Here is a 20328-nt window from a genome sequence, read left to right as displayed (position 1 = left end):
TACCTCCATCCTTATTCTCATCAACTCTAACCAGCCAGGTTTTATGCCATGTGACCACAGCATAACGTTGCATAATGTTGTGGCAATATGCAACTGTTTTACACATTGCAAATTTCCCTGCCACTTTTTGACGAAGCCCAGATTTGTGGAGTTTACGACTAAAAGTTAAAACAATCTATGAATCTCTGCAGCGCCTCCAAAGTTACTGTGGGCCTCCTGTCTGCTCCTAGAATAATCCTTCCCTTACCTCACATGTGTCAAGTTCAAGGCCTCTGGGGCAAATAGCGTTTGCAAAGCATAAACAGAACCTTGAAAAAACAATTGTGTACGCAAATATTATTTTATCAATCAGCTCAAACCTGTTTTTATCTGTACGCTAGTAAAATATATCGGTGTCAAAAGGTGTTCAATATTATTTAATTTTTAAAAGTACTATCAAATGTAGAGACAGCTATTTATTCATATTTTAACAGTTTAATTCATTTATTCACAATCGGCTCTTTGATGATGTTCGTGGTCTTGTTATGGCCCAAAATAAAAATGACTTTGACTTCACTGCCTTACTTGGATCATCAGTTCAGGAGGAAAACCATTTTTGGTCGATTTCTAGCAGAGAAATGTTTCGTTTTTGGATCATTTACTGATGAGCGTCCGTCATCATGGGCTGTTCAGTTACACTGGCTAACAGCCAAGAAACTGTCTGGGGTTTTTCAACTGTTTTAGGGTCATTTTGATGAGCTGAATCCAAAACTCTTATTGGTTTTGCTCAATCAAGTCAACTTTCTGAAATATGGATGCAATAGGAGCATCAAAATGCACAACTTGTTTTCACATCTGGATCGGTTTCCTGATAATCTGGGATCAGTGAGTGAAGAGCAGGAGGAGAGACTCCATCAGGACAGAAAAGAGACGGAGAATTTAGCACAAACAAGACATAATGTTGAATTTATACGTACTTACCCTTATCAGTGTTTATTATTCAGTTTACAGAAATCCAAGTTTGTAACATTTAATTAATACACGCTGTTAAAAACTTTTTTTTCTCTCCCAAAACCTTTTTTTTGGATGAGAAATATTAAATGAAATGAACCGATAATGTCACAAAAATGTCATACATTTTGTCAGAAGATCAGATTTCTCTAAATCTAGTTGGAATAAAAACCTGACCTGATTGAGAAAATGGATTTCATTTTTGCATTCACGGTGCAAAAATAGTCCTAATTCAGTTTTGTTTTTTTTAAACTTAAACAGCTTCCAATAAATATTTTTTTGTAACCCAGTGTAGTCAGAATATCGTTTTAAAACCTGATTCTGGTTCAAACTTCTCCACGGTTTCCTCACTGACCCTCCTGCTTTGCTCCTTCACGATGCCACGTATCCAATAATATTCCTGACAGATTTCTGAATCCTTCATGAACTACTGAGACTGAAACGTCACGCAGGTCAACCCCATTTACACATTAGGTCAGTTCTGAAGACAACTGGTTGCTCTTGAGTGGATGACTATTTCAGACTCTGGTTTTTAATTTTTTCCTAGAAAAAACAAACAAACATTGTTTTCATTCTACTTCAAAATTGTGTTTTACTTTGAGTTGGTTTCCGGCATAAAATCCCAACAAAACACTTTAAGTTTGTGGTTGTGACGTAAAATATGAAACATACTTTTTACAACACACTGCAGCATTGGTGTCTCAGCATGTTTTTAATTAGAATAGTCTAATCTTCCATTGGGAACAAAAAAAAAAAGTTTAAATCCTGTTTTCCAGAGTGGAGTGGAGCCACATATAGTGTAGCGACTGAACAGCGCAGCGTGTTGCTGATAGATCAAGGTGGCAGTGGCAGCACTGTCTCTCTTAGAGGTAGCTATGATTTACAGATCAAGCAGGTGATGCCATCAGAACCGCCGGTGGCTTTGACAGGGCCGCACTAAATCACACCGCAGACGGCACGGGGGCGTAGGAGGTCTTGATAACGTTCTGATGCAAAATGATCAGCGGCACCTCGCCTTGATTAGGGCTGACAGCCTGCCAACGCGGGCGCTGCGGCAGCAAAAGCTGCGTTGAGACGTGCGGAGGGGAAGACGGGGAGCAAGTGTGAAGACATTCACTGGGAGTGAGAGGACGGGGACAGGCAGAAGTGGGGAAAAGTGTGAGAAGTGACAGGGATGGGTCCTACAGTATGGATCTTAATCAATGTGGGGGAAGTGGGAATCAGGCCGACTGAAAAGAGATGCCTTGTAGAAAATACAAACATCCATTTTGACAGGAAGCATAATCAATGTGCCCTTTCTAAAGAATCAGCTGGCAAACAAGGAGACATTCAGCAGCGCTTGATAATGCCACCAAATAATTTCCCCCTCCATCTCCCTCGTTCTTTTTTCCATCCCTTTCCTCCCCCCTTTGCCCATCTCACACACCCTCGCTGTGACAATATGTCATGCAATGGATATAATTGCAATAATGCAATTTGGTTTGGAGGCGGATTGAGAGCATAATTTGACTCAACCCAGACGAAGTGACAGGCTAATGATTTAGCATGGCCACTGGCTATTATGAGAAGCGAGCGCTTTCCCCGCTACTGAGCTAATTTTCACTGATGATGGTCTTAGCGCGCTGCCTTTGTGCCGACACAAAAGAGAGCGCATGGCCATGAGGCGGACAGCTGGATGATGCAACCCACCCACCCATTGCCAAACAAACACAAGTCTCTTGTCCGGGAGAAGCCTCACACTATTCCACGCCGTGAACGGGATGGATCCGAGGTAAAAGGAGAAATCCCAACCTGGAGCGAAGCAATTTTCAGAGAAGGGTTTATCCGTGTTTCTTCAGGCCGCGGAGCTCCTTGGGTGACAAAAAAAGATCAGAAAAGAGGAGGCGTTGCATCAGAACCAGTACCAGAGTTCATTATGAGAGTTGTGTGTTGACGCAACACACAACAGTCGCAGTCTGCTGGGTGTTGCCAAAATTTGTCTTCTTGATGTCTGAAAATTATTTTTGACATGTTCTGCTAAAGGTGGGTAATATAAAAATGAAGTAGCGATGTGTTTACAGCGTCTTTTTTATGCTACAACCACAAAATTGAATGCATTTCATTGGGATTTTATGTGATAGACCAATATGAACTGGTGGAAATGCCACAGGAATCCACGGATATTTAATATCACTTTTACCAATACGGAGAAAGTAAAGCAATGACAGAAACTTGGGGTAAAAATAGCTTTCAAAACTTTTGTAAAATGATATAGGCTAGCACTGCCTATTTCATTCTCCAATCGCAGAGAGCAATACGACAACAGGTGTACGTGAGGACAACATCGTTGCTCAACATTCTGAAGGAGGTTCTGTTAAAAACAAGCCAAGGCAACATTTCTATAGGCCCGTTCCTTTGAGTACTTTGCAAGAAACATTGCAAGAGTGAAAACAAGAAGGAATTGTTTCAATCTTTTTCGCAGTAACTGGGCAAACCAGCTTTTGCCCAAAAACCAGAGAAGTGAAAAGTCAGTTTAATACTTGCCCTGTTTCGGACTGCGACTTAAAGAAGAGTTTTTCTGACTTTGGAAAATGTATAGTGCCAGCTCTGTTAGGGTTGTTCTTCTGGTAAGGCATTATGCGAATGCAAAGTGGGGAAAGTCAGAAGATGCTGTGAAACAGTGTGTATCTCGGGGTGTGTGTGTGTGTGTGTGTCGGCAGCGTAAGAACATGGCTTGAATCTGAGCTGCAGAGTTTATTTATATCGGCTTATTTCTATGAGCCCTGCAGCTGATTAAGATGAAAGGGTTGCCCCGGCACGCAAGGCATGAATGTATGTATTCTGCGTGTGGGAATGAGAGCTTGTGATGACTTTCATCCAGGTAAAACGGGTAACGTAATCCTTATATCAGTTGTTTTGTGAGATTTTTGCGCCACAGGCAAAGAGAATGAAATGTTTTGTAATAACTCCGCTGTTCTCTCTACCCTTTTACCGTTCTTTTGTTCCCCTCTCGTCTCTCTATCTTCCTGTTTTATTTCACTTCCAATTTTCTTTCGTAATTTATCTAACTCTGTCATTTCTCTCTCTCTCTCTCTCTTGCAGTCTGTTTCTTGCTCTCGGCAGTCATCTGCTTTAGTTTCTTTATGGCACTGCTGTTGTCAGGCGTACGTATGAAGCTTGTCCATCATTTCGCATAAAGCCGTTTTATTTTTTTTTTAAAAAAGGGGAAAAAAGCAAAGGCAGAAATAGAAAACCATACCTGGGAAGTATAGGGTCTTATAGGCTGGCACCAGGAAAAGCTTTTCACTTCGCTCAGCCTCAATTTGAAACAATGCTCACAAAAAAAAAAATCCTCTAACGCCAGATCCTCTTACATCCCATCAATTATTCAACCTGACTGTTTTGTACAAGCAGTCTTGTTTACAAGGACTGCCTAGCCAATTGTAAATGTTTGTGTGCCCGCTGAGACCCCTCCCCCACCCAGCCACCCCCACGACCGCACGCGTTGATCACACAGCGATTTACCTCGATTATCCCCCGCCACTCGCATCTGTGCTGACGGTACATCTGTCCACCTGGCTGGGAGGCAGAAAACTCCCCCAGCGCAGAGAGACGCCGGCCTCGCCGCCTGTGGAGCTGGTCGTCTGGACCGGGGGTCTGGTTGAGGGCACGGCATCTGGCTGCCAGGCCCAGCAGATGTGCACACACGCTTGTGAGTCGCTGCAAATATCGGCGTGAATAAAAGTCGGCTCAGCGCAGCGCAGGAGTGACTGGTTGGCATTTGCAAATTTGCACATTTGTAATGCAAGAAGTCAAAGTTGCACTCCTTCATCCTGCCCAAGTATTGGGTCCAAATGATTGAATTCAGGCGCTGCACTCGCGTCCTCGCTGCAAAAACACAAAATCTCACCAAGTATTTTAGGTCTAGTTTCTAATGCATGCTATCTTAGAGCACAAAACTAACAAGTGGCTTTTCAGCAAGAAATAGAAGATAGTTTTAAGTCAATAATTCCATAATATTGCTGAAAAAGTTCTCGCTGTGAGTGAAATAATCTGCCAGTGGAACAAGATTTTACAAAACAAAATGTGTTCTTCCACTGGTAGATTATTTCACTTATTGCTCGTATTTTTACATCAATATTAAGGAATTATTGACTAAAAACAAGCTCCTATTTTAGACTGAAAAACTACTTGTAAGTTAGTTTTGTCTTATTTCAAGTGTACTAAGAGAGTATGTACTAGAAACCAGAACAAAAATACTCAATTTTGTTTTAATTGTGCTATTCCTGTTGTTTGAGTTTGCCCCATGTCACAAGCCACACTGAAAACTGATGCTTTTGCTTCAGTGTTTCGTATATTTCTTGCTCTGCTGGGCAGCAGTCAATGAATATTACACTGACTCTTTAACAATTCTCAAACAGAGCTTTGAAATGCAAAAGCTGGGATTAAACTTGCAGCAGGCACCAAAGTGCTGGCTTCAAATTAAAGTAAACAAAAGGTAACACTTTATTTGAAGGGGTGAGCTAAGACTGACATGACATAAACGTGACATAACAACAGTCACGAACGTGCAGGAGTCTTCATGAATGTTTACAACTGTTGTCATGGAGTGTCATTGGGCCAATAATGACACTTTTAATGGGACTGTAATGCATCTTTTAGTGCAACTTTGCAAGTGTCATTATTTACCAAATGACACTGCATGACAACAGCTGTAAACATTCATGAAGACTCTTTCATGACAGTGTAATGTCAGGCTTATGCACACCCCTTCAAATAACGTGTCACCGAAAAACAAACATAAAATACCCATTTTGCTCACATATTGGTATCCAAAACCAAACTACAAGGTCCATTTAGCAGAAAGAATGAGTGGAAGGACTCCTAGTAAAGCAGATGTAACAGCAAAAGGAGAAAAAAAGGGAAAGAAATAAGCTAGTTTAGCTTGATTTTGTGACAGAGAAATGTTCTCCACATATGAAGTTGTGAGGCCCAGCAGCAGCAGGCACAGAAAACAACAAAAGAAATGGTTTGTGTGTTTCATCCTCAGTCGCATCAGTCTCCCTCCGTTTCCACCTCACCTGCCAGGGAAATTTATGAGGATGCCGTTTCTCCACCCAACGTTCCAGACAACACCCATTTCTCAGGAAAACAAACCATTAATATGGCTTAGGATGGAGGGAGACTATAGTGCATTTGGACAACTAATTATGAACCACGCAAATAAATGTAGCCTGTGCAGTCATTGGTTTCAACACCGCAGCACTTGCTCGCAGCTTATTTATCTGTCGGGGACAAATAGTGGCTGAAAGTTGGGCTCCAACTTGTTAGAGAGCTGGGCTTGTGAGTCAAATATTGTGACAGTAAGAATAATAGTATTTTCACAAGTTTGAATTGTATTTGAAATACCAGATATTTACCACCTCAGTGTCTCGCACTCACAGGTCGAACAAAGCGCTCTGCTTTTTACAGTCTGCTTTTCCCCTGTTGCCACTGCGACTCATCATGCTGTCATGCAGAATATGTGTGTGTAATCCTGAGGCGTCACTTGCCTAAATTAAACGTGTCACTTTGGTAGCATGTTTGCATATCATTCCACACGGCACTACGGAGTTATTGGGTGTGAGGATATATATTGCCGTGGTGCTGTGCCCGTTATCAGCCCAACTACAGGAGAAGCACAACTTTGCATTTGGTTGTGACTGTGATTGTTTGTAGAAAACGTTAATATTGAGTCTTCTACGCCGTCTTTAAGCAAACAGGATTGTTAGACACAAAATACACACCTACTGTATATTGCCATCAGAAAATATGCTTTTACAGAAATTATTTTTGAGTACTTTTCTTTGAAAATGGAAAATTACACAGATGGTCTAAAGTATGACAATATTTTTAAAGATGTTTCCTGTTATTTTTGCGATTTTATGAAAGTGTTAACATTTAAACATAACAGATTTTGGAATTCACTGAATTTCGCTAAGAGACTCAAAATTGAGCTCAAATGTACAAGCATCACTACTGATTACTTTGAATGCTTCCCCAACTTGACTGGAGTTCATCTACACCTTATGAACAGAACTTGGACTTGAACACACTTGTTTAGATAAAAACTCCCACAACCGACAAAGCAGAAACCAAACAAGGAAGTCCAAGATATTGTCCTTCATCATATTATTCACCAATCTATTGCAGGACACAAAAAAATAATCATAACAATTGTCTCAGTTGTTTGAAAACAGAAGAAGTTTAGATCATGTAGCCTTAATTTGGCTACCTGATCAAAGTAAGTGATCAGGAAGGATTTAATCAGAGAGGTGACCAAAAACCCAAATGGTCACGTGGGCAAGGCTCTTGTTAAACTTGGCAATTGGAGATGTCTCTAGAAGGGAAGCATTTGCTAATGATCTCCACCACTTAGGCGTTTATGGCGAAGCAATCAGACTCGAACCGCTCGTCTCTAAAAAGCCTCGGTAGTCTTACTGAATATGGCCCAAGAAAGCGCATTGAAGATTGTCAAACCAGGAGAAACTACATTTTCAGATCCGATGAAAATCTGGCCGTAACTCTAAGCTTCTGTTGTCTGGAGGAAGAAAATAAAAAACACTCACCACTGGTCACCTGGCTAACAGCGGCCTTTCTGTGAAGCACGGCGGAGGCAGCGAAATGCTGCAGGGGCTTTTTTTGGGCAACTAGTCCCCATAGAGAGTGAAATGATATAAGCGTTTTTCAAGTAAACCTGCGCCAGTGTGCTCTGGAACTCCGACTAGAAAATGAAATGAAAATGACCTAAAGCCACGACAACTGAGAGCAGTCTCCAGCCTCTTTATAAAACACGTTTTTCATAACCGTTAAAAACAAGCTGCCTCTCAGTACCTCCTGGCCATCCACCAACCACCGGTGGAAACAGCAATATCCTGCACAAGTGATGACGTGGGATGAGAGGAGGATGTTGTGCATTGACTTCAACACTTTGGATAAAAACCATCTCTGAGATCTCCTCAGACTATTGTTTTGGAAATGATAATGCAGGATGAAGTCGAGCAGGGGAACCTGTTGTTGACTTCAAATTTCAGTGATGGAGCTCACCTTTCTGCTCTTCCTGTTAGGAATGTTTTCTGAAACATGCTTAGACTTCTAAATCCCGTGGGTAACTGTTCACACAAACCATACGTCACCACTTATTTCACTCAGTTTTACTGGAAAACCCGCTGGTCACTACGGAGATCACCTGCACGGTGATCTCCGTGATCTCCTGTGATTTCCTCACTTGGCGAGAATGGGGAATAACAGAGGTAAGCTAACCTCAATCACTCTTGCTGCATCAGTCCCTTTTGCAGAAGAGATGCCAAAAGGTGTCTTAAACCCAGCTTGATGTGTCGGTGAAGAGGCTTTTGAAAGTCCTTGACTGGTTCATCCAAAGACACAACTTTAATCCACTTGAACATCACAGCAAAGAGCTGAAGTTGGATGTATACGGACACCGCCCATCCAACCAGACTGAGTTTGAGACGATCTCCAGAGAGGAAATAGGTGTGACAATGCTGTAGAGACTTACCCAAAAACATTTGAGACTCTGACTGCTGCCAAAGGTGCTGCAAAAACAAACAAAACCATGAGCCATCAGTATCTATACACTAACAAGCATTTTCATCATGGGATACCTCGTGATGACCTTTGAGACATACAACAATTCTGTGGCATATGACATGGAAAACGTGAAAGAGGTTGGGAATACTCTGAGAATGATGAATGCCAGTTGATATGCCAATAATGTTGCTACCGAATCGTCCCAAACTCACACAAGCTGCACACATTGCCAAGTTCTGCCAGGCTATTGCCATGCTAATGTAACCGTTAGTCTGACAAAGGCTCAGGTCAGTGGAGCCTCCAGTGGCTAATTGCTTTAGAGAGATAAGTGAATCTGACGACACAGCAAGGAGCGGCTCGGCGAGAGGAAGCAGCAACAGAGAAAATGTTAATGAACCCTTCGTTCACTCCACCGTCAATATCAGCCCGTTGCAGGCCTGCCACCAAATGAATATTAAAGATACTTTTGATTGTTTGTCTGTTTTTTCCCTCTTCAGTGTTTGTTGTTTCTTGGCTTCATTGAATTTTAATGGGCTGTGTAGGGCTGTTTTTGACACAGTTAATAGGCAGGCGCTTTTTGCACTTCATTTCCACACCATCGTTTTATAAAGCAAACCAGCTGCGGTTTGTGAAACTGTATGGCCATGTTGTTCTGTTGTAAAGTGCTGCACTGTATTCAAAGTGAACATGTGGTCCGACGAGAGCAATAAAAGTCCTGAATGTTGTTAGAAGTGGCAATGGTAGAAAAATTGGTTCAACAGGCTTCTGTAAATACGTTCATTTGACTAAACACAGTCTTGCCTTTAACCTTTAACCTTTTCATGTTGTGTCATTCCGTATTAATGACATAACATGGGTTTCATTGTGTGACGGAGCAAATCAAAATAGTGAAGAATTTTGACATAAAGCAAAATGACACATGGTTTTAAAGTTGGTTTTGCAGATAAGTGTGGCATCCATTCGTATTTCTCTTTTCACTCCGATGCTGTTACGTAAAACCCGGGTCAACCAGCTGCATTTAAACCTCATCTAATTTATGAACACAATTTGCTTGAGCGCAAATTCACCTCAGGATAAATCCAGCTGCTCTCCGAATGTCTGATGGGCCCGAGACATTTAGAACGACGGCGAAAGGCGAAGAGAAAAGGGAAAGAAAATGTCGCCTCGTCGCGCATGTTCCATAGGAAGTGAATGTAGAGGGAGCGTCGTCCGATGTGGTTAGCACTTTAGAGATTTGCTAGCTAACATCAATGACAAAGAAGCATCTTGAAGTCCAAAGTCCAACTTAGATTTTGACAACTACAGTTCTGAAATCTGGAGTATATGTATTCTTTTCCTTCCACGCCCCAGTTATGCCATACTTTGTTTTGTTGAGTCATCCCAATAAAACGTATTAAATTTTGGGGTTATAGCATTTAGGGTGCATGAATACGTTAGCAGGACACGCCACACACGGTAACTGAATTGAAAGAAGAAAAAATAAAAGACTCGGCTGAAGTTGATCTCTTCCTACTGAAATGAGCGACAGCATTATGTCGAGTAGCTGCCACCCAGCTCCGATATCTCCAATCAGATTTTCTTCATCAGCTAATCTCGTCCTGACTATTATTAAATCAGTGTCAGTTTCTGACAGCCTGAGCTGGAAAGTGTTTCTTCTACCATGACAGAGCTCTTTTTTTCCTCCCCCCCTGAAGCTGACTCCAGTTGCCACACACCTTTCTTCCTCTGATATACTCACTTCATCTCAAGATTGCTTTTCTCACAGAACACGAATCCAGGACTTGCATTTGCTGGGTTTGACTGCGGGGCTTAAACAAATTGGACAAGACAAAAAGATTACGCATAAGCTGAGTGAGTTTCATCCCTTTATTTTTACCTCTTCCTCCCGCTGATCTTTGCTGATTGGGCAAATTTCACACAGTTGTTGTGTTAAATGGGACTTTGGGAGGGAGATTTCCTCTTGGGAACCAAACAGGCATAGACAGAGACATGCTTAGAAATACTCTGCACCATTCCTGCCCTCTCAAACATTATTGCTTCATAATGCACTGCGTTACACTGTAACCCCTTAGCTCACCTCGGTAGCTCTTTGTTTCCCAGGCGCTCTCTCTGTCTCTGACTGGCTGCTCTCTCATTAGGTTTGTCCATGCTGTTTGTTTGCCTCTATGACTCCTAGCCTCTAAATCCCACCAGCTGCTAACAAGTGGAGGTAAAAGTATGCAGTCTCCAAGCTGTGTTTGAAGTCGATCCCCTACAGAGACACTGCAGACACAAGTAAACACAAGATCTTCTCTGCAAGTGCCTCAGAAAACTATTCCAGCTCCTTCAAACTTCTTTATAACTTGTCGTGTTACAGCCACAAAGTTCAAAGTGTTTTGTTAAGCTTTTTAGTGACTTAACGTCTTAATTCTTACGTGTAATGAAAATTATAAATGTACAGGCGGGACTTTAAAGTGTTAATTTTCATTAATTAATTACAGACTTTAGCACAATTTTAATTTTTATTCATTTTTTAACCGAAGTGATTACTTTTTGTTCTTTTTTTGTAGCAGACAAAGGTTCCAGCCGGAACCACTGTATTCATGAGTTTCTGGCACGCCCTTAGGTCCGACGCACAGGCAATATCCGCAAATAACAGCGATGGTTGACAAAGCTGCTTTCTTTGGCCCACTTGAGGTTCATTTTTGCTTAAAAAAACATATAATGGCAGGCTGAAAAAGATTAAAGGAGTTAGCCTGTAAGTGAAGCCATTCGAGCCTAAAGTAGCATCTCAATGCTATACATGTTGTAGCAGCCCAAATGTCCCCAACGTTGACGTTGACACTTGAAAGCTGAATGGATATAATAGTATTTTTGCACCAATCTGATGGTTGAATAACCTAAATAACAGCTTTAAAAACAATAAATATCTTTATTATTGAGGTAATGTGTTTATTTAGTCAATAATTTAGCAGCAAAAAGGGGTTTTTGAATTGAAAATGTTGCTTACCTTGTCGATATGGGGTTTAGATGATAATCACAATTATTGTTTAGCACAGTGATGATGACGTTCTATCGGAATCTCTGACTTTATTTCCCCGAATTAAAGAAATGTCACCAAAAATGAGTATTTCTTGTTCATTCAAATAGTTTTTCAAGAGTGACAAGGAGCAGCAATGCAAAATATGTGAAAGTCTGTGTTTCTTTCTAATGCTCTTTATCAGCAACCTAAATATAAAATGATAAATCTGTAAATGTGCGCAGTTTGTGCTTGAGAAATTCGTTTTTATAAAAGGCAACGGTCATGTACAAATGACTGGATATTCACGGGTGTCAACTAAATTTGCATGCTTCGTACCATCCTCATTAGAGGTGGACATAACACGAACACCTTGAGGCCCTGGGAGCTCAGCTGGCTTCCTTTTTTCTATAAACTGGCGTCAGCAGAGGAGCGCGTGTCTGCCGGCCAGCACAGGCAGAGAAGACAAATGCACTGTGTGCTCTGCAGATTTTCTGCTTCAACTTTGACACCTTTGAGAAGATGTGAATCCCCAGCTGGCTGGCGTTACGTCCTCTTAAACGCAACTGAAACCAAGGATCGAGCTGCAGCTCAGACTCCGGCCACCAGGGAGCAGCGCTGTGCAAAAACAGCCCTCAAATATTGACTCTGTTGCAGAAACCGACGTGGAACAGTGAAAGTGAGGCGCCTGGTTCATCTACATAGCATAAAATGTTTGTCAGGAAAGAGGGTGGTTAAATGTTGCAGTTCTCATTTGGGCTGATTGTTCAAACCTACAACAGGAAACAGTCTGTTCGTTACTTCCTTCCTCAACTCACCAAGGCAAAAAAAAATAAAAATCTAAAAGACGACATATTTCAATAATTCAGCTTTAGAGATTACACACAGTGATATATTCCCGTGGTTTATTTCTGTAAAAAATTTTAACGACAATGCTTATGACGATATAAACAACAAAACCTCAAAACTCAGTTGTGCAGAAAATTTGAATATTTTATTAGACCAATAAAAGCAGCAGACAGTTATTCAACCCTGACCCTCGATAAGGAGTGTCAGCCACACAAAGATCGCTAAAGAAGCAGGATACTCACAGAGGGCTTTATCCGAGCGCGTTTATGGGAAGCTTAGTGGAAGGAAAAAGTGGGGCTGAGGAAGTTACACAGGAATAACTGCTGCCTTTAGAGGATTTTGACACTAAATCCAACGATGCAGACGAGGTCAGGGCTACTGACGGAGCAACCCGAGCTTCTTCAACACCCAGCAGAGCTGCAGGCGGACGGCCTCCTTATCATGCTATATTGATGGAGTAACTCGTACAAAAGGTGGCCCAACTGAGGACATTTCTGTTGTAAATACACTTTATTTTAAATCTGTCTTCTATAATATTCACATTTTCTGTTAATCTGAATTGTACATTTTCATCAACTATCAAAATTAACAATGCTTGAAATATATGACTTTGTACGTAATGAAACGGGTTTCACCTTCTGAAGTGAATAAGTGAACATATACGATGATGTTCTAACATACCGAGAAGCACCTGTAAGTTTACCCTAACATGCGTGTGCATGGGTTTTTTTTTGTTTTGTTTTTTTGTATATATGTATATATCAAATGTGCATGAATGCTGCTGCAGAACGTCATGTTTTTTTTTTCTTCTTCTCAAAATAGACTATTGTTGCTGAGACGGTGCTCAAAGAAAGAGGGCAGTGTGGTGTGACTGGCCTAGCAGCAACGCTGCACCGTAAGCCTAAAAATATTCCATGTCAGTGTTCCCAGGAGGAGACCGGCTCTATCCAGGCCTCTCAGTAATGAGAGAGTGGAGGCGCCTGCCACTGGTAGCCCTGCCGTCCCCCGAGCTCCCTCTGGCTCAGAGCGCAGCGCTGCAGCCGGAGAGTCAGCGGCTCAGCTCCCAAAGATTTATCATAGCTCACAAGGCGGCGTGTCTGAGAAGCAGAGGCTCTCAGCCGCAGAGGAGGAGGAGGAGAAGGAGCTGGCCCCAGAAGGCTAACCCCCAGGCATGCTGACCCAACACATTCACGTATCAGAGAGGCAGACTTGATGCCGTGTGAGAAAGATTTGGATGCATGTCCAGGAGAGAAAATTTCATTTCGAAAAGCGTGACAGCAAAAAAAAAAAAAAAAAAAAGAAAAGCTCCATTCTAGTTCAAGCAAGAAAACTGTGATGCAGTGTGTGGAACAAAACTTTCTTTTAACAGCGCTATCATCACTTTGTCAGTGTGTTAGAGGAGAGGGGCATGAGAGAGGGGAAAAGAGTCTGACAGAGAAGATAGAAAAGTGTGACGGCTGCTTGCTGTGCAACACTGCTGTACTGCAGTAATGATCAGGCTCTGTAGAGGATGAGGCGCGGAAAGAAAGGAGGTTTCTAACGCTGACATTATCTGCAGCAATTATTTCTGTAAACCACACAGAAGCATTGATCAGATGCAATCAATGGAAAATGTTGAACACAAAAAGATCCATCCACCGATAAAGGTAGAGATAAAAACCTCCGCTAATTGAACCGGTTTGCATTCTTGACATACAAAATGTAAAGACAAATCAGTCTCGCTATTTACGCTTGTATGAGCCTAAGAAATGCCACAGAGTATCCACAGTGGATTAAAAATAAAAAATACAGCGCCTTGCAAAAGTATTCATACCCCTGGAGCATTTTTTCTTTTATTACACGAGACCTTTATGATTAGAAAAACACAAAGTAGTGTAAGATTGTTAAGTTGCTGATATATAGGATTTGCATTTGTTAGTGGATGATCATCTGGCAAACAATATCAGTAGCTGTGTTTCCATTGACTGTTTGATTGTACAAATTGAAACTACAAAACAAATTTGCTGAATGGAAACGATGCCAATTTTGAAAAATCTCCTGTTTTTTGATAAATAAAGTGGTTGGTGGATGAGGTGGGTTTTCAGCTGTATCGAAATTGGTTTATTTCGAAACGCTTTCGTCGCACCACGCGAGTCACGCGATAAACAACCTGTTGTTACTGCTGCCGGAAAAGACAAAGAAGACGACAGGAAGTGGTAGGATGGCGATGACGCGGCGTGTTTTGTAATGACTTACCGTGTAAACAAACATATTTGCGTGTTATTTTAATTGCGTTTCTTATTTAATGGAAACCCTTGGAGTTGTGTTTTATCGACGATTTCAAAAACATAGCGGAATATTTTTTTGCGTACATTTCTAGTGGAAGCCAGTGTACCTGTGTGAGATTTAACACAGATGTAAATCTAACGGTTTTGTGAAGGCCTCGGAGGTTTGTTAGAGAAAAATAACAAAACAAATAATGTCATGAAGACCAAACACAACGGAGAAGTCAGGTACAAAGCTGCACAAATGTTCTGACATTTATTGGCAAAATTCTTTGAATAAATATCTTCCACCAAACACTTCTTCACTATTTTGTGTTGGACTATTTTATATAATCAAACTGAAATACATCAGTTTCAGTTCTTTCAGAAACAAAAATGCTAAAATGGCCAAGGAGTATTAATACTTTTGCAAGTCACTGTAGCTAGAAAAATCAGTTTCAGTCAGTTGTATGAGTAGCAGAAAGACAAATGATTCTTTTTGGTTAAGCCTTTATGGGCTTCCTTAAAAACTGTAGCCACAGACTGAACCCAGCAGATCAAGGAGACATAACTCTGAACGATGAGCTCATAAATGTCTCCGGGCGAAAATAAAAAGAGAAATAAATGAGACGTAGTTTGCTAGTTCATATTGTTCCAAGCTGCAAGAAAGTAAAGCTCCATGAATACTTTTTTTTTTTTTTTTTTTTACCAAATAACTACTCAGAATTAATGGTTTACGATATGCATATTTATCTACAGTACTTCGAACGTCAGACAGTTTAGAAAACACTTCACCTCCAGTTTCATTTCAGATGCGCCACAAAGGATGTGCCGTGTACCGAACAATAAAATGTCACCCAAACGGTTCCGACGGGTGCAAATATCCTACATGAATTTTTAATAATGCTGTTATGATTCTACTGCAATCCCCCCCCCTAATTAGAGCTGCAAAATGACTCCTGCAAAAACAGCGTGAGCGTCGGTGGCATGACCCACCAGAGCATTCTGATGCTAATTTGCTACCTCTCCAGTTATGAGCTTTTATCTCTTTCGTTGCTCCCAGACCTTCTTCACTCCTGTCTCCGGCAGAGGCTTCCAGAGTTTGACGACACCGTCAGCGCATCCTTGAGTTCACGCTACGCTCTCGCACCAAAAACGCTCGGCTCAAGCAAGGTTTCAAAAATACAGCATTTTTGTGTTTTGAGATCCACCGTGGAGAGTAGGAATGACGTCGTTGTCCGTGTGTGACCCCGACTGCAGTCTCATAGCTTCTTTGACCAGTTTTTGCTGCATGTGGGTCTCCATGTGGTTTTGATGAGAACATTTTATCCATTTTGTTTTTTTGTGACAGACAACAGTCCCTTCACCTCCATATCCCCCCCGTCGGGCTGTGAATGCGTGTGAGTCATCCGCCGTCTCCACATGGAGCGCTTCGGGTTTCCTTTTGCCTCGGCGGCTCTCTCGCTATCGTGTAACCTGCAAAGAGAAGCAGAGAGAGAGAGAGAGAGTTAGAATTAGTGTGTCATGAACAAACGGCGCAAAACATGAACGCTCCTTGAACCCCTTTTTCACAGGCCGTTCAAAATATGTCGGAGAATTTGATGGGATGTTGGGTTTTTTTGTCTGAAGCGGATGGCCGACGGCTCCGTGATTTCTCAGTAGATGTCTCAAAAGTGGGACATCCATTTCTATTCACCCCTTCAAGTCAACATTTTGTGTAAAGTCGTGTGGAGCTGCAAGTACAGCTTCAAGTCTTGTGGCAAGTTTGCACATAGAGACGCAAGAGTTCCCCATTCCTTTTTGCTGAACAATCAAGCTCAGTTGGGCTGCACAGGGATCTTCTATGAAAATCTATTTTCTTTGTAGTTTGTTTAGTTCAGGACTTTGACTGAACCATTGCAACACACGAGTCCGCTTTGCTTTCATGGTCCTGGAAGGTAAACCTCCAGCACCAGTCCCAAGAGTCAAACCAAGAGGTTGTCTTCGTTGTATTTAGCTCCTTCCAGCTTCCTGTCCCAACAGAAGAAAAGTATTCCCATGTCATGATGCTGCTTCCACCGTGCTTCGTAGTGTGAGCGATGCGTTTGAGGTGTTATTATCACCGCACAACATGCAACGTGGCTTTTGCATGTTGAGTTTTGGTCTCCATCTTGCTACAGTATCATCACACATTAGTTGTGTCTCTAATATTCTCTCTGGCTCGTTGCAAACTGGACTTTTCATGGTTTTCTTTTAACCTTCCTCCAAGCCAGCCTCTTTTCATGAAGGCTAAATTTGTTAAGTACATTTTCAGTTGCTCGATACTTGGTTTCTGAAATATCCGAAGCTGGGATGTTGTTTCAATAATCCAAGCCTACTGTGAAATTTTCCCACCATTTTATCTCTCACACATCTGCTGTGTTCCTTCACCACTAATGTCCACTAATTTGTTCACTAATTTCCTTCGCAAAACAGCTGCGGTTACCTTATATTGATGTTAACTCACACAAAATCAGGTTGTTTTTATCAATTCTGCAACTTATAAAGATAATCGATTAAAGTTAATTTAAGGATATCACTCCAACGTTTCTCTTCCTGGATTTCTACCCATTTAGTCAGCAGATTAGCAGTGTTTGTATTCAACTGCTGGTGTCATCCAGGACATATTACTCTGGAATATCGTCTCTGCTGTCTGTAAATCGAGTTTTTAGCTTGTCCTGACTCACATAAGACCAACTTCAGTCAGAGGCCTCTTCAGATTAGCTGCAAAACTGACTGCTACCGGATATTCTTTCCTCCAACACAGCAACTCTTTTGAAGATACTTGGACGTTATGAGTTACGACGTTTAATTTCCCTTTGGGATAAATAAAGTATTTTTCAACTGAACTGGATTGAACTCAAATGAGGCTGAATACATAAATGCCTGACTGTCATCTTTTTTTAAATGTAAAAAAAAAACCTTTATATATAAACCATATATCGTTTTATTCTTCCACTTCCCAATTATGCACCATTATGTCTTGCTCTACTACCTTACATAAAATGCAATTGAAAGCGTTTGTAATTTGACAAAAAAAATAAATCAAAAAGGTTCAAGAGGTATGAACGCTTTTGTTAGCCACTGAGTGGAGACATGTCTCCACTCACTTCACAAACACTGGATAAATGTTGCCTTTGAAAGCCGGAATCAGAGATCGCAGAAGGAATTTTTAAATCAATCTCCTTCCTTTCTGTTTCTGCCTCGCCGTCCTTCTGCTCGGTAAGAAAACAGCTCGTTTTGTCGAGTGACAGCAGAGAGAAACAGTAGCGACTCGGTAGCTCAGGCTAAATTCTGCATGTTTTGCAGCTGCAGTAGCTTGTTTACAGTCTGGCAGTGGGCTGAGCGAATATAATTGTAGATGTAAAGACCTTTCCGTCTCCAAACCTAATCCTGTGTGCATTTTAAATGAACCGACATGCTGATAAATTAGAAAACTCCGGTTCTCTTGGTCCAATCCCGACAACGCTGTGAAAGTTGGACCGTAATATTAGACGTAGGAAACATTATATGTGAAGCCCGTCTCTGCTCTTTCTTGTTGAACCGTTGCGGTATTGCCCTGCGTGTTTCTGCAGCACGCCAACGTTGTGTGGGAGAGGGGAAAAGGGGAGACGGACAGATACAGATCATCGTGGCAAATAAGATGCCGAGGTGATGGAAGGAGGTCACGGATGGAAAATGAGAAGCCGGATGAAGACGAAAGCCGCAGAGCGCGGCCGCGTGAGCGGTTGCCGGGGGGATCGGTGTCTCTTTGCGGCTGCTTGCCGTGACATCTGCCACCACGTCTCCGAGTAACTGCTTCCCTGCTTGCAAATGCACAATTAAAGCAGTCAGCTGACCAGCTAGTCAGGCTACGTGGGACAAATCAGAAAAAAAAAGAGGGATGAAATGAAAAGGCAACAGGACGAAGATAATTGCACCTCTCACTCCCAGAGTTGGTGTTAGACTCGGGGTCATTAATTGTGCTGCCTGTGATGGAGCTCAGAAGAGCCTCGGCTCCTCAGTCTACTCCGCTCACCAATTTAATTATGACTCTTAATTGTACAGCCTCTGTGGAAGGCTCCCGCCATAATGCATTCTAATGAATACGACAGATGTTGGGCTGCTGTGCCATCTCTCGAGCAATTACTCTCAAGGCGCCTGCGCCGCTTCCCCCTACCCCTTCCAACTGTTTCTCTTTTTATATTTCACCTGTAAATAAAAAGCACCTGCTCAGTCAGTCCCACGACACACACACACACACACACCCCGGCTTTCGCGTACACATACACAGCTACAGAGCAGTCTACAGCTTCAAATTAACTTTCACACTTCAACTACTTACAAAGGGCCATGAAGGACCCTCATTTAAATCAATTTATCCCATCTGAATGACATTCATTTACTCTGCATCATATAGCGGCTGTATGAATTACACTTAGAGTTGTAATAAAACATGATGCGCACTAAGGGGCCCGCTTGTTGTTGAGGTAGCGCGTATTTTCTCTGCGATTTTTGCCAACTTTTTCGAGGCTTATTTATTTATGCTTGTGACAAGCCAAACATTTGTTTGCATTGTCCCTAATGCCGTTGCTCGCCCTGTGAGACCCGTTTCGTTGGCGGCCGTCTTAACGGAGAAAAGTGAAGGAGACATAAAGCTGGAAACTTCTTCACCTGCAGCCGATAAGAACAGAAAACTTAAAGAAAAGAAATGCACCGAATTAAAGCTCAAGGTCGGGTTGATCTGCTTTAAATCTTGGTCAAGGCAGGAGCGGACACGCCATCCATTCCCCACTGGACACTGATGAAGTTGCATCCTTAGTTGCTGCCACATATGAAAAGACACTCCGTTGCACTGCTACAGTTGCTGTTGCCAAGACAATTTGTCTAACAACAATCAAACAGGAAAGAGAAGAAAAAGCAAAACTGATTGGATTTTCTTTTACGTTTAGCCTGAATGCTAAATAGACAATTTTTGTATCATCAGGGGAATCAAAACACACCAAGGTATAAAGGAGGGGCATTATGTAAGAGTGACTTTTTGTTGAGATTTACATCATGTTATTATGTTTTTGTTTCAGCAAAAACACACCTGGAGTGTTGTTTTCATTATTTCATGCATGTTTGAAAAATCCTTGAATCTCCCATGGCAACCATTCAGGGTGCCTAAACGCTTGCTCACACAATACGCCTCACTACCCAACGTTCCTCCTTGGAGCTGCGGCCTCCAGCCGAGTTTCCGCCTCCCAAGCACAGCCCCTTCAGACTAGCGGCAGCAGCAATTCGCAAACAACTGGTGGAACTGCTGAGCTCATCACACAAATTGCTTCTCAGTCCAGTGCTCATAGGAATGGTTGCAAATGGCAACATGGAGGAGAACTGTGATGCTGAAGGCGGAGTGTCGGAAACAGTAGGAGCTACTTAAAGAGACAGAGGCCCAATTTCAAAGCGTTAAATTGCTGAGTCAAATTTCATTTATGTCATGTTTGATGTACAGTACAGACCAAATGTTTGGACACAGCTGTGTGTCCAAACTTTTGGTCTGTGCTGTATATAAAGCATTTTTATAACAACTGAAGGTAACATAGGTGACTTGATTTGATCCTGCTTGATAGAAAATCCATAATACCTTCCCTTTTAAAAGTTTGGATTTCCAAACAACTCAAATATTTCATCATACCTTCC

At 41.9% G+C, this 20328-nt stretch overlaps 1 protein-coding gene across 1 annotated transcript in view; it reads right to left on the bottom strand.

Moving 5' to 3' along the window:
* Window positions 1-12529: 12529 nt before the first annotated feature.
* tafa4b (TAFA chemokine like family member 4b) overlaps window positions 12530-20328 on the bottom strand; it is a 56360-nt gene continuing 48561 nt past the window's right edge. Inside the window, exon 6 of the mRNA XM_032548818.1 lies at window positions 12530-16122. Coding sequence (XP_032404709.1) covers window positions 16111-16122 — 12 coding nt within the window. The 3' untranslated portion in view covers window positions 12530-16110. The remainder of the gene's footprint in view (window positions 16123-20328) is intronic.

Source organism: Xiphophorus hellerii, chromosome 20 (assembly GCF_003331165.1).
Source record: "Xiphophorus hellerii strain 12219 chromosome 20, Xiphophorus_hellerii-4.1, whole genome shotgun sequence".
Classification (NCBI taxonomy): Eukaryota; Metazoa; Chordata; class Actinopteri; order Cyprinodontiformes; family Poeciliidae; genus Xiphophorus; species Xiphophorus hellerii.
The sequence above is the reverse complement of the archived record's forward strand: the minus strand, read 5'-3'. Positions and strand labels throughout refer to the sequence as shown.